This window comes from Cervus canadensis, chromosome 1, assembly GCF_019320065.1.
Source record: "Cervus canadensis isolate Bull #8, Minnesota chromosome 1, ASM1932006v1, whole genome shotgun sequence".
In the NCBI taxonomy this organism is placed as follows: domain Eukaryota; kingdom Metazoa; phylum Chordata; class Mammalia; order Artiodactyla; family Cervidae; genus Cervus; species Cervus canadensis.
The window spans coordinates 107642231-107656459 of NC_057386.1; the positions used below are offsets into that span (position 1 = coordinate 107642231).

The following is a 14229-nucleotide window of genomic DNA, read 5'->3' on the forward strand; positions in this document are numbered from 1 at the left end:
CTGCCCTTCCTGCCCTCCTGTAGGCCCCTTCCTCCTCCTTCTCTGTGACCTCACCCCCAGCCTCGCTACACCATCCCTCCTCACTTTAAAGTCATTGTCAGAGGTGCTGTTCAGTTGCTCGGTCATGTCCAACTCTTCACCACCCCATGGATTGTGGCACGCCAGGCTTCCCTGTCCTTCACCATCTCCCTGAGTTTACTCAAACTCACGTCCATTGATTCCGTGATGCCATCCAACCATCTCATCCTCTGTTGTCCCCTTCTCCTCCCACCTTTAATCTTTCCCAGCATCGGGGTCTTTTCCAATAAGTCAGTTCTTCGCATCAGGTGGCCAAAGTAGTGGAGTTTCAGCTTCTGCCTCAGGACTTCCAATGAATATTCAGGACTGATTTCCTTCAGGATTGACTGGTTTGATCTCCTTGCAGTCCAGGGTCTTCTCCAGTGAAGAGTCTTCTCCAACACCACAGTTCAAAAGCATCAATTCTTCAGCGCTCACGTTTTTTATGGTCCAACTCTCACATCTGTACATGACCAATGGAAAAAACATAGCTTTGACATATATGGACCTTTGTCAACAACGTGATGTTTCTGACTTTTAGTATGCCATCTGGGTTTGTCATAGCTTTCCTTCCAAGGAGCAAGTGTCATTTAATTTCATGGCTGCAGTCACCATCCACAGTGAATTTGTCCAAGAAAATAAAATCTGTCACTGCTTCCACTTTTTCCACTTATATTTGCTATGAAATGATGGGACTGGATGCCATGATTTTAGTGTTTTTTTTTTTATTTTAGTTTTTTTGAATGTTGAGTTTGAAACCAGCTTTTTCACTCTTCTCTTTCATGCTCATCAAGAGGCTCTTTAGTTCCTCTTCACTTTCTGCCATTAGAGTGATATCATCTGCGTATCTGAGGTTATTGATATTTCTCCCAGCAATCTTGATTCCAGTTTGTGATTCATTCAGCCTGGCATTTCGCATGATGTACTCTGCATGTAAGTTAAATAAGCAGGGTGACACTATACAGCTTTATCATACTGTTTTCCCAATTTTGAAACAGTTGTTCCAGTGTCCGGTTCTAACTATTGCTTCTTGACCTGCATACAGATTTCTCAGGAGACAAGTAAGGTGGTCTGATATTCCCATCTCTTGAAGAATTTTTCAGTTTGTTGTGATCCATACAGTCAGGTTTTACCGTAGTCAGTGAAGCAGATGTCTTTCTGGAATTCTGTTGCTTTTTCCATGATCCAACAAATGTTGGCAATTTGATCTGCCTTTTCTAAACCTAGCTTGTACATCTGGGAGTTCTTGGTTCATATACTATTAAAGCCTGACTTGGAGAATTTTGAGCATTACCTTACTAGCATGTGTGATGAGTGCAATTGTGTGGTAGTCTGAGCATTCTTCGACATTGCCCTTCTTTGGGATTGGAATGAAAACTGACCCTTTCCAGTCCTATGGCCACTGCTGAGTTTTCCAAATTTGCTGGTATATTGAGTGCAGCACTTTCACAGCATCATCTTTTAGGATATGAAATAGCTCAGTTGGAATTCCTTCACCTGCACTAGCTTTGTTCGTAGTGATGCTTCCTAAGGCCCAGTTGACTTCACACTCCAGTATGGCTGGTTCTAGGTGAGTGACCACAGCATCATGGTTGTCTGGGTCAAGAATCTGGCTGCTGATGCAGGAGAGGCAGGAGACTCAGGTTTGATCGCTGGATTGGGAAGATCCCCTGGAGGAGGAAATGGCAACTCATTCCAGTATGATTGTGTGAAAACCTCCATGGACAGAGAATCTGGTGGACTACAGCCCATGGGGTCGCAAAGAGTCGGACAGGACTGAGCGTGCACACGTGTTCGGTATCCAGTAGTTCAGTATCAGAGACTCTCTGTCAAACAGACTCTGGTCCTTCCACATCCTGAATCCTGCTGTAAGGGTCTAAGTGTCAGGTGTGGTTCGTAGGCCAGAAAGGCCCCCGCGGCCTGTGCGGCTGTGTTTAGGGCTGTGTGTGTGTGAACTCGGAAGTGCTGCACGGGATATCACAGACAGTGACCTTCTACTTGGGTGGGCTCATACACCCGGCCTGAATCCTGCCCTCCGTGCTGGGGTGCCCAGGGCAGTCTGTCCTGCCTCCGGCTGGCCTCCTCGAGTGGGTGTCTGCCTGTGGACACTTGGCAGGAAGGGCGCTGCGAGGTGGTCCCGACTGTGTGCCGCCTCCCCGCACACGCCGGCCCTTCCCGGACCCGCAGGGCCCTGCCATCCTCGTGGCTTTTTCTGTGACCGACAGCCTCACAGGCGTGGTTTTCTGTGCAGGCAGATGGGATCCTGCAGGCCTGTCACTGGAAAACGTGAAATGAAGGTGAAATGTGCAGAGTGCATCAGTGAGCCCAGAGTGAGCAGAGAAGCCTGAGATTAGAAACAACAGCCCGGGGAAGGAGGAGGGACAAACCCTGAGGACTCAGGCCTGTGGGACGTGGAGGGGGTGCCCCTGTCAGCCCAGGGGTGAGCACAGCTGTGATGACCCTGGCCAGCCCTGTGCCCGCCTGGTGCCAGGCGTGGGGACAGAGGCCCTGGCAAGCCTGCCTTCGCGTGGCTTTTAGCAAAAAGTCATGTCTAAAAAAATCCTTCAGTTAAGGTTTCAGTTTATTTTTTTAAATTAATTTACTTATCCTTGGCTGCACTGGGTCTTCACTGCCCTGCGTGGCCTTGCTCTAGTTGTGATGAGTAGGGAGCCCTTTCTAGTTGTGAGTGCAGGCAACTCTCTAGTCATGGTGATTGGAGGCTCCTCTCTGGTCGCGGCCCATGGCCTTCTCATTGCGATGCTTCTCTCCACGGCCCCGGCTCTACACATGGGCTCAGTAGTTGGGGCGCACGGGCTGAGCTCCCCCGTGGCACCAGGGATCAGGTCGGCGTCCCCGGCATTGCACGGTGGATCCTCAACCACTGGACCCCCAGGGACGTCCGAGGATTTCCATTTAAAATGGTTGCTGACAGGCAGTGCCCTCTCCCCTCTGATTTCTGCGAGAGGTGAACACACATCCTCTTCGGGAGAACCTACACAGCAAGACTTGGAGGGAATCTGACGGAAAGTCAGATGCAAGTGATGAGCCATCGTGAAAACATGACAGAACGTGTAAGGAAGCGAGATCCCCAGTTGTAAGAGCCAGACGTGCCCTGGCAGACCACGGGATGGGTCAGAGGGCACAGAGCAGAGAATCACAGAGAGGGCCACCCCAGCTTTTAAAAGAGTGGAGTTCTTGATAAAGCACTCAAGATACTTTATGTTTGTATAAAGGCTGTTCACTAAGAGCTCAGAGTTTTAGACTTGACCTCTGGGCCCCGCCAGATGTGGCTGCTGGGACTGCGACCAGTTCCTCAGGAGGCAGGAGGCCGGGTCCTCAGCCGGGTCATTGCAGACTGAGGAGTAGATGTGATGAGACCAGATACGGCTACTGGCCGGGGAACTCCTCTTTCGGTTAAGCGGCTCCAGGCATTGTCTTCATAGCAGGGAACTTATCAGCAGGCAGAGGCTTCCCAGGTGGCTCAGTGGTGAAGAATCCGCCCGCCGATGCTGGAGATAAGGGTTCGATCTCTGGGTTGGGAAGCTCCCCTGGAGGAGGGCATGGCGTCCACTCCAGGACTCTTGCCTGGAGAACCCCGTGGACAGAGGAGCCTGGCGGGCTGCAGTCCACAGGGTCGCACAGAGTCAGACAGGATGGAACACGTGTGCATCAGTGTACATGTGATGCCCATGCGTGAAGCAGTGTCTGAGGTGGTGTCACCTCACTGGCGTCTGTGCTGAGCACGCAGGCGGGTCGTGGAGCCCTCTGCCCAGGATCCTGCGTGTCGGAAACGCTTGAGAAGACGTGCAGCGACTTTGCATCAGTGAACGTCTGAAGCCTTGTGTACTAGAATGTGAAAACCAAGCATCCGGTCAATAGCAAGACTTTAGTTAAAACAGTGTAGGTGTCCGGAGTCCACCTGCTCTGCTGTCCAGAATGAACAGAGGAAGGATGACAGCATGGCCCTATCTGTGTGTGTGTGTGAGCGTGTGTGTGTGTGTGTGTGTGTGTGTGTGTGCGTGTGCCCCGTGTGTGTGTACACATGCGTGCCCAGAAGGGTCCCCAGGGTGCTGGTGACACCTCATGCAGAAAACACGAGCAGAGACCATGCCTTTTCCGTGTGTTTCCTGCCTCTAGGGCAGGGAGTGGGGAGGCTGTGCTGGTGGGGGGCTCTCCAGGTCACCCCGAGACGGGTACCCCAGTGGCTCCATGGGGGCCTTTGGAGCAGAAGCCTCCTCCTGCCCAGGGACAAGGGGCTCCAGGCTCTTGCATCTTTCCACGTGTGGAAAAGTGCTAGCCAAATTCCCTAACTTGGTTATCTGGTTTTCTTTAATTCACAATGATCTTTGGACGTTCAGCCTCCCTGCCCTTCATTACAGACTCTAACCTGGCTCCCTGTCCTCACCTGCTCGCAGCAGCTCTCTCAGGGTTTCTTGGGATGCCGTCTCCGGACTTGAAATCCTAACCATTTCCGCAGAATAAAACATAGCTCTAAAAAAAGAGAGAGGACAAGGGGCTCTTTCTTGGCTTCCTGCCAGCGTGTCTGTGGGCGGCTGGGCCGGGGCACAAGCACATTCAGATCATCGTCAGCGCAGACCCTGGGCCCGGCCCCACCCACCAACCGGACCTGCGGGTCAGCGGGGGGCTCCGACCCCCAGCCTTCTGCGGCCCCAGCATCTGCTTCTCCAGGATCCGCGTGGGACAGTGCCGGAGCAAGTGGTCCCTGTGCGGGGACCTGGCTCAGAGCTGGTGGGGCCCGGCTGGCTGGGATGCTCCAAGGCCCGGCCCTCTACCTCTGACGGCGCTCTGCCCTGGGGATGTCTCCACGTGGGCGTCCAGTCCCCCTCTGGCCAGAGCCCATGTTGCTGGGTGTGGAGCCAGCACCTCAGCGCTGCAGGCATGGGGGTCGTGTGGCGGACAGGTAGCTGAGCCAGCCTGCGCCCCGTCGCCGGCCAGGCCTGGGCTTTTGAGGTGCCTTCCCTTCTCTCGGCTCCTTGGACCTTCAGGAGCCCGGTCGGTGCCCAGGGGGCCACCCTGGGGACCACCTTTGGGCGACGTGCTGAGAACACTGGGTTGGTGATGACAGCCACAGCCACCCCCGCGGGGCCCTGGGGAAGGGGGCCGCGGCCAAGTCCAGGAGGGGGACCCGGGCCCTTGGGGAGGGTGGGGCCTTCCCATGGGTGCTGCGCTCGGACTCAGCGTTGGACAGTTGGCCGGGAGACGCCGTGGTGTGAGTGCCTGGCGTGATGGGCCTGCACGGGGCTGTGATCACGGGGGCGGCCTGGTCCAGGCAGCCTGGGGAGGGGGCTGTTGGGCAGTGTTCCCCGTGGACCCCGAGCCCCAGCCTCCCCCCAGCAACGGGGGCACAAGTCTGGAGGGGCCTTAAAGAGTCGCAGGGCTCAGGGCCTGTGCAGGTGGATACCACCGAGATCCAGTGAGAGGCGCTTTCCTGCCGTGCAGAAGTCCTAGAAACAAATCGTAAAGCAACCAGGGAGGGTGTTTAAGCCACCCTGAGGCTGGTATGTGAAACACTTGTCGTTCAGCAAACGTTCCAGCCCCTACTGTGTGGCGGGCGTTATTCCAGACAGTGGCTATCAGTGGGTAAAACAGAAAAGCCTCTTGGGTCAAATCTGCATTCGGTGATGTTGGCAGACAGGGGGCAGTGTTTGGAGGGGGTGACGTGTGCAGGGTAGGGACCAGAGTGCTTCGCAGGGCGGGACTGTCAAGATAACTCCTGGAGAAATCCAGGGGTCAGGACCAAGGGACGTGGGAGGGAAGGACTTGCCCAGTGTTCCGAGAGGGGTCATTGCAGCAGGACGCTGCTTGTGCGGGGCCGGAGGTGAGGGCCTGGTGCTGATCGTGGCGGGGGGGGAGGGGCGGCCATCCCCGTGTGCATGTGGATGGGCAGTGGGGTGACCGGAGCCCAGGTGGACTGTTTGCTCTGGGGCTTGAACGTCAGGAACAGGGTTATCACCAGTGATTGTGGAGACTAAAGGGGAACCGGCTGGAAAGCAGGACAGGAGCTGGTCTGGGACGAGCTGAGGGGCCCCAACAAGAAGGCCAGGCCCCCCCTTCACCAGTGGCGACCCAGGCCCTGGGCCTCCCACCTGGTGAAGGTACACCCCCTGGGAAGAAACCCTCCCCGTGCCAGCTCACCTGGGGTGCCGTGGGCGCAGCTCCCGTGGAGGAAGGGCAGGGCTGGCTCTGCTCTGGCTGGCCAGCTCCCTCCCAGACCTGGGCACACGCCGGACACGTGAGTCTTCTCACCCTGTGCATGTGTGGGATCCCAGACACACAGTTGCTGTTGGCCCGAGAACACGGTGTGTGTCCACTCAGCCACACCTCACCCCGTTCCCCCCCGCCCCAGATGACTGGTCTCAGGAGGGGTGGGCGGCCTGGGCTGGCTGAAGGCGGGCAGTGCTGCACTCGTGACCCCTGGTCAAAGGCCACTGCTCCGGAGCCCTGGTGGCCTAGTGTCCGCTTGAAGGCCCAAGACCACAGCGGAGGCTGGGGTTCATCAGGCCGCCACCCCATCTCTGCCTGGTTACGGACGTCATGGTGGGTACCCCGGGCGCCCATCCTCCGCTCTCCCTCTTGCGTGAGCCGCATGCCCCTGCGTGTCCCTGGCATGCACACACAACCTATCAAACAGGCACTCAGCATTTCCCCACTCTTCCCAGATGGACAGACTGGGCGCCGCAGACAGCCTGAGGCCCCACCCCACTTCTGCGTGGTAGGTGGCAACTGGTAGCCCCTAGCCCCCTGTCCAGGGGGTGGGGGTGGGAATGGGAGGAGAGTGGGGAAGCTGTTGGCTCTGCGTTCCCCTAGCTGGGCTCCACGTGGGGCAGGCCTCCCACTGTGGAAGGGTCAGTGCTCCAGGGTTGCTGGGCCGGCACCGCCTTCGCTGTCGCTGACCCTTGTGCCCGGCAGCTGCCCAGCTGCAAGTGTGCATGTTCCAGCCCCTCGTGCAGCAAGGCTTCGCTGGCCTTGGTCTGGACAGCTGCCTGGACGACGTGCCCTCAAGCAGAGAGGGTGGTTGTGTCCCATGCACAGAGGCTGCAGGAGGGACCCCGGCCAGCAGTGTGGGCATGCAGCCTGTGAGCCTCAGGCCTCCCCCTGCGTGTCCTCCCTGCCCGGCACGAAGGTCAGCCTGTTTTGTACTATTTTGATGGGCACGCCTGGACCCAGCGGGCTCAGCTCAGTCTGTGCCTGGGGGGCGGGGGCGCTCCACAACAAGGCCCGTGTCCCTGCGGCTTCTGTGTGCTCAGGACTGGCCTGACACCCTGCTCCTTGGGCCCCTGGCCGCTCGGGGGCAGCAGGAGCTCTGCTCACCACCCGGGCCTCTCTCTCGCCTCCGCTGACCGCAGGCCCGCTGCGGGCCCTGCCGGCCGGCCCCCCCGCTGGCTCCCGGGCTCAGCTTCGCCCTCTGCGGGTCCCTAACCTCCCCAAGGAGCGCGTCACCAGGAAGCACGGAGAACCCGAGGGTGGGGGCCGCCCGGACATAATTCATTTTGCTGGGGCCCAGTGAGTGCTGTCCCCGCCGAAGCCCGGGGCGGCCACGGACTGTTCGCGGGAGGTGAACTCCGACCCCCGAGGCTTCTGGCTGGAGTCCTCCCTCCTGGGGAGTAGAGCGCGAGGACTCCCGGGCGCAGGGGCAGGGCGCCCTGCCCACTCCGCGCCGGGGGATCTGCCCCTCTGGGTCACGTTGCGGATCCATTAGGCAGTGTGTGAGCCCCGCACGTTAAATGAAAGTCGGCGTGTCCCCGCTTCCCGTCGCGGGTGGTGCCAGCGGGCGGGGCCCTGCACTCCCCGTGCGCGCCGCCTGGAGCCCGGAGCCCTGGGGGGCGCGGCGATCGCGCGGCGCCTGGGGTGAGGAGAGGCCCCGCCCTCCTGGCGAGGGGGCGTGTCCTCTGGGAGGGACCGCGCGGCCATTGGCTGGGTCGAGGGGCCGTCCGGCCGGGGGCGGGTCATCGGGGCGGGGCTGGGCAGGACCGCGCGGCCATTGGCTGGGCCGCAGGGGTTCCCGGCCTCAAGTTCCCGCGAGCTCGGGGCGGGGCCGGGCTCGGACCACGCGGGGCGGAGCCCTGGGCCGAAGCGGCGGCTCCGCCCCGGCCCATAACCGGTGCCGCCGCCGCCGCGACCGAGCGCGAGAGCTCGGACCCGAGGCCACCGCCGCCGCCGCCGCCGGGCCCCCGCCCCGCCCGCCCGCCCGCCATGGCCGCACCCCGCGCTCTGGCGGCCGCCGCGCCCGCGCCCGGGAAGGCCGCACTCACTCACCCGGGGAAGGCGATCCTGGCAGGTGGGGCGCGCGCACCGCGCACTCGGACCCTGACCCCGCTGCGCTTCCGAGCGGGCCCGGGGTACCGGCTCCGCCGCGCTTCCGGGCGGGCGCGGCCACCGCTGCACGGCCCCCCGGGCGTCCCGCCGGGACCGCGGGGGAGAGGGAGGCGCGGGCCCGGTCCCCGGGCGGCGGGCATAGTCCGGGCGGGGGAGGGGTCTCAGCGCCGTCCCGGTCCCGGTCATTACCCGCAGGCGGCCTGGCGGGCGGCATCGAAATCTGCATCACCTTCCCCACCGAGTACGTGAAGACGCAGCTGCAGCTGGACGAGCGCTCGCACCCGCCGCGCTACCGGGGCATCGGTGAGTGGGGGCGGCCGGCGGGGGCGGGCGGGCCGGCCGGCAGGGGCCGGCGGGGTCGCTGACTGCCCCCTCCCCCAGGGGACTGCGTACGGCAGACAGTCCGCAGTCATGGCGTCCTGGGCCTGTACCGCGGCCTCAGCTCCCTGCTCTACGGCTCCATCCCCAAGGCGGCCGTCAGGTGAGGCGGCTCGGGCCCCGGGGGCCGCGGGAGGGAGGGAGCGAGCCCCGGCCCCGCGGCGGCCCGTCTCACGCCTCAGCCTCCCGCCCCAGGTTCGGGACGTTCGAATTTCTCAGCAACCACATGCGGGACGCCCAGGGACGACTGGACAGCACGCGCGGGCTGCTGTGCGGCCTGGGCGCCGGAGTGGCCGAGGCCGTGGTGGTCGTGTGCCCCATGGAGACCATCAAGGTGGGCAGATCCCCGTAGGAGACAAGGCGTGAGACAGCACTGGGCGGCGGGGTGGCGGCATTGTGCCCCGCGGAGACTGTCGAGGTGGGCAGGGGTGTTGCCCCGCGGAGACCGTCGAGGTGGGCAGGGGTCTGCCTGGGGAGCCCTCCGCCGAAAGCCCGCCGGAAGAGCCTCCTGGGGGCTGGACTCTATCCTCGAGGCAGTGGGAAGATAACACTGCCTTAAAAAACTTAGGAGCATAAAACAAGGTAACACGTGTGTGCTGCCTAAGTTGTTTGAAAAACTAGTAAACTTAACAGCAGAGGCTTCTCCGTAAGGCGGCCAGGGGCGCCCTTGCCCTGACCCCTGGGAGCCAGCGCCTTGCCACCTCTTCCTCAGGTGAAATTCATCCATGACCAGACCTCTGCCAGCCCCAAATACCGAGGATTCTTCCACGGGGTCAGGGAGATCGTGCGGGAACAAGGTGAGCCGCTCAGCCTTGCCCTCTGGTGGGGTCAGGGACCTGGGCCAGGCTGCCCAGAGCCGCCACCGGCGCTTCCTGCCTTGGCGCTCCTGAGTCCATCCGGGAGGCGTCGGTGTGACGGCCATGCCTGCTTGCCCCAGGGCTGAAGGGAACGTACCAAGGTCTCACGGCCACCGTGCTGAAGCAGGGATCCAACCAGGCCATCCGCTTCTTCGTCATGACCTCCCTGCGCAACTGGTACCGAGGTGTGTTTGCGCCCCAAGACACACCCCCCCTCCAGGCCTGGAGCCCTGCCCTCGCCCGCTGTCCCCGTCTGACCCCAGCCCTCACCCCCATCCAGGGGACAACCCCAACAAGCCCATGAACCCGCTGATCACTGGTGTGTTCGGAGCCATCGCGGGTGCAGCCAGTGTCTTCGGAAACACTCCACTGGATGTGATCAAGACCCGGATGCAGGTGGGGGCGGGGTCTTGGAGGGGCGGGGCGGGGCGGGGGCGGGGCCTGGGCGGCACGGGTTACCGAGGCTCCGGGCTGTTGGTGTCCTGCAGGGACTGGAGGCACACAAGTACCGGAACACGTGGGATTGCGGCCTGCAGATCCTGAGGAAGGAGGGACTCAAAGCGTGAGTGGGCGAGGGGCAGCGCTGCCTTCTGCACCCCAGGCCCTCCCCACCTTCCGCCTGGGCCACCAGCACCCCGGCGCCCCCTCTCTGAGCATCCCCAAAAGGGTCCGCTCTTGCTTCCTCAATCTCTGACTCCTCCACCCCCCACCCCCGCCCTGTCCAGAGCCGTGCCTTCACCTGCCCTTCCACCGCCTCCCTCCCCAGGTTCTACAAGGGCACTGTCCCGCGCCTCGGCAGGGTCTGCCTGGATGTGGCCATCGTGTTCATCATCTACGACGAGGTGGTGAAGCTTCTCAACAAAGTGTGGAAGACGGACTGAGCCCTGGGGTCTGTGCGCAGGCTGCGCCCGGCGCCTCCTTCTTACAATTCCAGTGCAGTCGTGCCAAAAGGCCTGTTCCCTGTCCTGCGTACTCCATGGCCTGGGTGTCCCCTGTGGCCGTCGGGTCCACATGTCCTCTGTGGCCTGTACACCGCCACCGCAGTGTCTGTGTGTCCAGCTGAGACTGGGTGTCCCTCTGGCCTGTGAATCTGTGCCCACTTGTCCACGTGCTTGTGTGCCCGTGTCATGTTTCGTGTGCTGTGACCCTGTGCCCCCCTTCCCGGGGTGCCCGTGTGGCCGGGGTCACATCCCAGCCCGGTGCCTTCCACCCTGGGCAGCAGGGGCAGTGCCCCGGCCCACCACAGCTGCCTCCGGGCCTCAGCCTGGCCTCACTGCATTCCAGGGGCTGCATGGCCCCCGCTTTTCCCGCCACTGGCCTTAATGGCCCTCGGGCCCTCCCTCCGCCCGGGACAGGATGGCACCTGCCACTCTCAGGACCACCCTTCCAAGGCAATAAACCGGATCCTGTTGCAGCCTCCTGTCCCTGTTGTGAGCCCACGTGTGGGTGGGCAGTGGTGCCCATACCTCTGCCAAGGGCAGGCCCACTCCACCGAGGACACTGCCAGGGAGCCAGGCGGGCTGGTGGGCAAGCAAGCTGTGGCCTGGCGCCAACCCCCGGGGATGCCTGGTGCCAGGCTTTGCCTATGACCAGGAGGCAAGATCCTGCAGGAGAGCCGGAGGGCATGTCCTTGGGGTCACCTGGCAGGCAGCAGGTGGTCGGGCCTGGAGAAGGGGCTCTTGGGCTCTTGTCCACCCTGCAGCTGGGGGCCCGGCCCACCTCACTCCATGGTTTCCCAGTGATCTGCTCACGGGGAACTACTTTGAAGTGACCATTTTCTGGCGCCGAGACTAAGCAGGAGGCCCTTAATGCTTCACCGAGGCTGGGAGGCAGTGGGTACTTGAGGCTCTCACCCCACAGCACTGAACCTCAGAGTAAGGGTCCCCCTTGCAGGAGGCCACCTTCCCCCGGGGCCCAGGCACAGCTGGGAGCCCAGCCCAGCACTGGGGCCAGAGGGCCTTGAACCGGAGGGTCCCCCTGGCCCAGATCTGGCTGGAAATCCACCTGCGAGCCAAGTGGAGGAGGTGCCCCAGGCTGTGCGGGGCAGAGGGGCCTTCCAGTCCAAGTGACTCCGCAGCAAAAGCCACACAGTGGATTTGGCTCAACTAGCAGGCAAGTCCCACTCCTAGAGCTGTTCCCTTCAGAGGAGAGCCCCCACAGCACCTGGATCCCTGGAGTCTGTGGTAGATCTGGGGGCCAAGGGTGGGTTTGAGGGATATAAGGACCAACAGTGTGCCCTCTCAGGAGAGGGAGGAGAAAGGGCCTGGCAACAAAGCTTGACTGCTCACAGGCTGAGGCAAGCCACCTAAACTCCCATTTCCCAACTGCGGAATGAACCAAGCCCTGTGGGCTATGAGGAGTGCTGTAGTGTCTGTAAGGTGCTTAGAACATGCCCTGCAGAGGGAGCCCTCAGGGACATTTAGCAGGGGCTCGGGGGCCCAGCTAGTTCCTGGATGTGGCGGAGCCCCAGAGCTGGGCCCTGAGGGGACTCTGCCACGAAATACCTCTAGGAGTGGCATCTGCTCACTGACTGCCTACAAGCACCCCCAGCCTTGTCCCTACCTCCTTTCATAAGGAGGAAGGAGTCGGGCTGCACTGAGCCGGAAGGAAAGTGTTGGGACCTGTGCCACAGCAGGGAGCCCAGCCAGAAAAGGTGATGGAGCTGAGCCCGGGTCCCCTGGGGCTGTGAGCCTGGAGAAGCCACCTACTCCACCTGTTGACAGAAGGTGGGATCCATCGAAGCCTCAGTTCCTGCAGTTAAGTCCTGAGGGAAGCGGGGCTGGGGTGTGGGGGTGGGGCGTTGTCTGAGAAAATGTCAGCAAAGCCAGAGGGAAGTGAGCCAGTGGAGAGTGGCTAGAGGGGCAGGCAGATGTCTGCAGAAAGCCCAGTGACTTAATCAAGATCTAGAAAGCCGATGGCAGGGGACATTGCCCTTGCAGCACTGGGCCAAGGGGCAGAATGACGTGGACAGAACTTTGAGCGGTTGAGAGGCGAAAAACTCCACTTCCAGTGTGGTTCTCCCCCACCCCACCCCGGCCAACATGGACACACAGGCCAGGGCCGGGGAGAACCCTGGGTGCAGCTGTGCCTGCGTTATCAGAGGAGTTGTGAGCTGAGTACAGACTCTGGGTCGAGGTATCCGGCCCACAGCCAGAAACGTCTGAGCCCAGCTGGAAGCCACTCAGCATTAAGCAACCTTCACCACCTGGCATCGTCTTGAGCCTGGGGTCGTCAGGAAATGTGCCCAGGACAATGGCCTCAGAGACAGGCCAAGGGAGCAAAGGGTGAGATGGCCATTCCGGGGGCAGGTCTTGGCCAACCTCCAGCCCCATCTCATCACTGTGTGTGTGGCTGAGGAGGGGTGTCCTACCCCCACTCTAGGCAGGGCCCTTCAGACAGCTGCCCTCCAGGGCCCCCTGCCCTACTTTGAACCCTCCCCCACTACCCTACAGGCATCCCCTAGGTTTTTCCATGTCCTTGTGTAGGTGATGAATGGCAATCAGAGCTTAGTACACACAGAGAATCGCTCCTGACAAATGGGTCTCTCCCCTTTCAGCCAACAAAGAGAATTCTGTTTCAGGTTGTCCTCAGCCTTCACAGCAAACAATCAGAGCTGAGAATGCCAGACTACTTTCCTCACTGACATTCTACTTCCTACGTGTTCTCAGACTCCCTGCACAGAATCCGGAGGTCTGAGGACCTGCCTCCTCAAGATCTGGGAACAGGGCCAAGGAGAGAGAGAGGCGGCCACAGCAGAGAAGTGGCCGAAAAGGACCGCGGGAGGACCACAGGGAACAGCTAGGACCGCGGACAGACATGGCCTAGGCCAACCAAGCGGGTGACCCAAGGAGAAAACGGCGGGCCGTGGCCTGGTAGTTCGCCTCCTTCCACGCCCACCTGAGACTACCCGAGAACAACCTCGGCTGCGTAGACTGGGCCAGGCCCTGATCCCACCCCGCCCACCACAACCGTGGTCGTTTTTGTTTCCTCGGCCGGGCCGGCCACATCCATTTATTCCCCCTCTGGCCGGGCCTGGACCTGAGACCCCACTCGGCCAGAGGAGTGGCTGCCTCCCGAGGTGACCTACAGGCACGGGCCATCCCAGTCCCTGTGCTCAGACGCCTGCGGCGGCCGCCGCCCAACCCCCGACTGAAAACCTGCCTCGGGCTCAAGCTCTCGGACCCGCCGCCGGTGGGCCCGCGGGCCGCTCTCCAGGAGCCCCGCCTCCGGTCGGTCGACCTTTAGCCGACGGCCCGGTGACCCCGCCCCCCCCAACTGTGTGACCCGAGGAAGGGCTGCGCCCGCGGGCCGTCGACTAAAGTTCGGCCCAGAGACGCGGAGACACCAAAATGGCCTTCCAGGCCCGCTCGAGCAGGATTGAGCCCCACCCCGGGGCCCAGTCAGGAGCGACGCAGGAGCGACTCGCCAGCCGCTGGCGCCCTCAGGGCGGGGCCGAGGCTGCTGGGGGCGGGGCCGCCGGCGCCCGGAAATCGGACGGCGCGCGCTGATGGTGTCACTGCGCGCCAGGGCGGTGCAGGCCCGCGCATGCGCTCGGCCCGTCGCTGGACGGCCACTCGCAAGGTCCTCGTCGGGCAGCCGC

General features: G+C 61.8%; 1 protein-coding gene and 2 long non-coding RNA genes across 3 annotated transcripts; 2 read left to right on the forward strand and 1 right to left on the reverse strand.

The window, feature by feature from the left end:
• Window positions 1-2538: 2538 nt before the first annotated feature.
• Window positions 2539-6724, reverse strand: LOC122454952. The gene is made up of 4 exons (XR_006273557.1): window positions 6214-6724; window positions 4685-5522; window positions 4463-4548; window positions 2539-3903 (listed from the first exon to the last, which is right to left on the reverse strand). It is a non-coding gene; the product is annotated as an uncharacterized LOC122454952 (long non-coding RNA).
• On the forward strand, window positions 6533-7589 carry LOC122454959. The gene is made up of 3 exons (XR_006273558.1): window positions 6533-6615; window positions 6738-6790; window positions 6988-7589. It is a non-coding gene; the product is annotated as an uncharacterized LOC122454959 (long non-coding RNA).
• A 530-nt stretch (window positions 7590-8119) lies between these two features.
• Window positions 8120-11043, forward strand: SLC25A1 (solute carrier family 25 member 1). Its single transcript, XM_043489595.1, has 9 exons — window positions 8120-8356; window positions 8590-8697; window positions 8776-8875; window positions 8968-9106; window positions 9485-9569; window positions 9710-9814; window positions 9910-10025; window positions 10118-10191; window positions 10396-11043. Exons 1-9 carry the CDS (start codon window positions 8272-8274, stop codon window positions 10508-10510), a joined length of 927 nt encoding a protein of 308 aa, XP_043345530.1. The 5' UTR covers window positions 8120-8271; the 3' UTR covers window positions 10511-11043.
• The last annotated feature ends 3186 nt before the right edge of the window (window positions 11044-14229 follow it).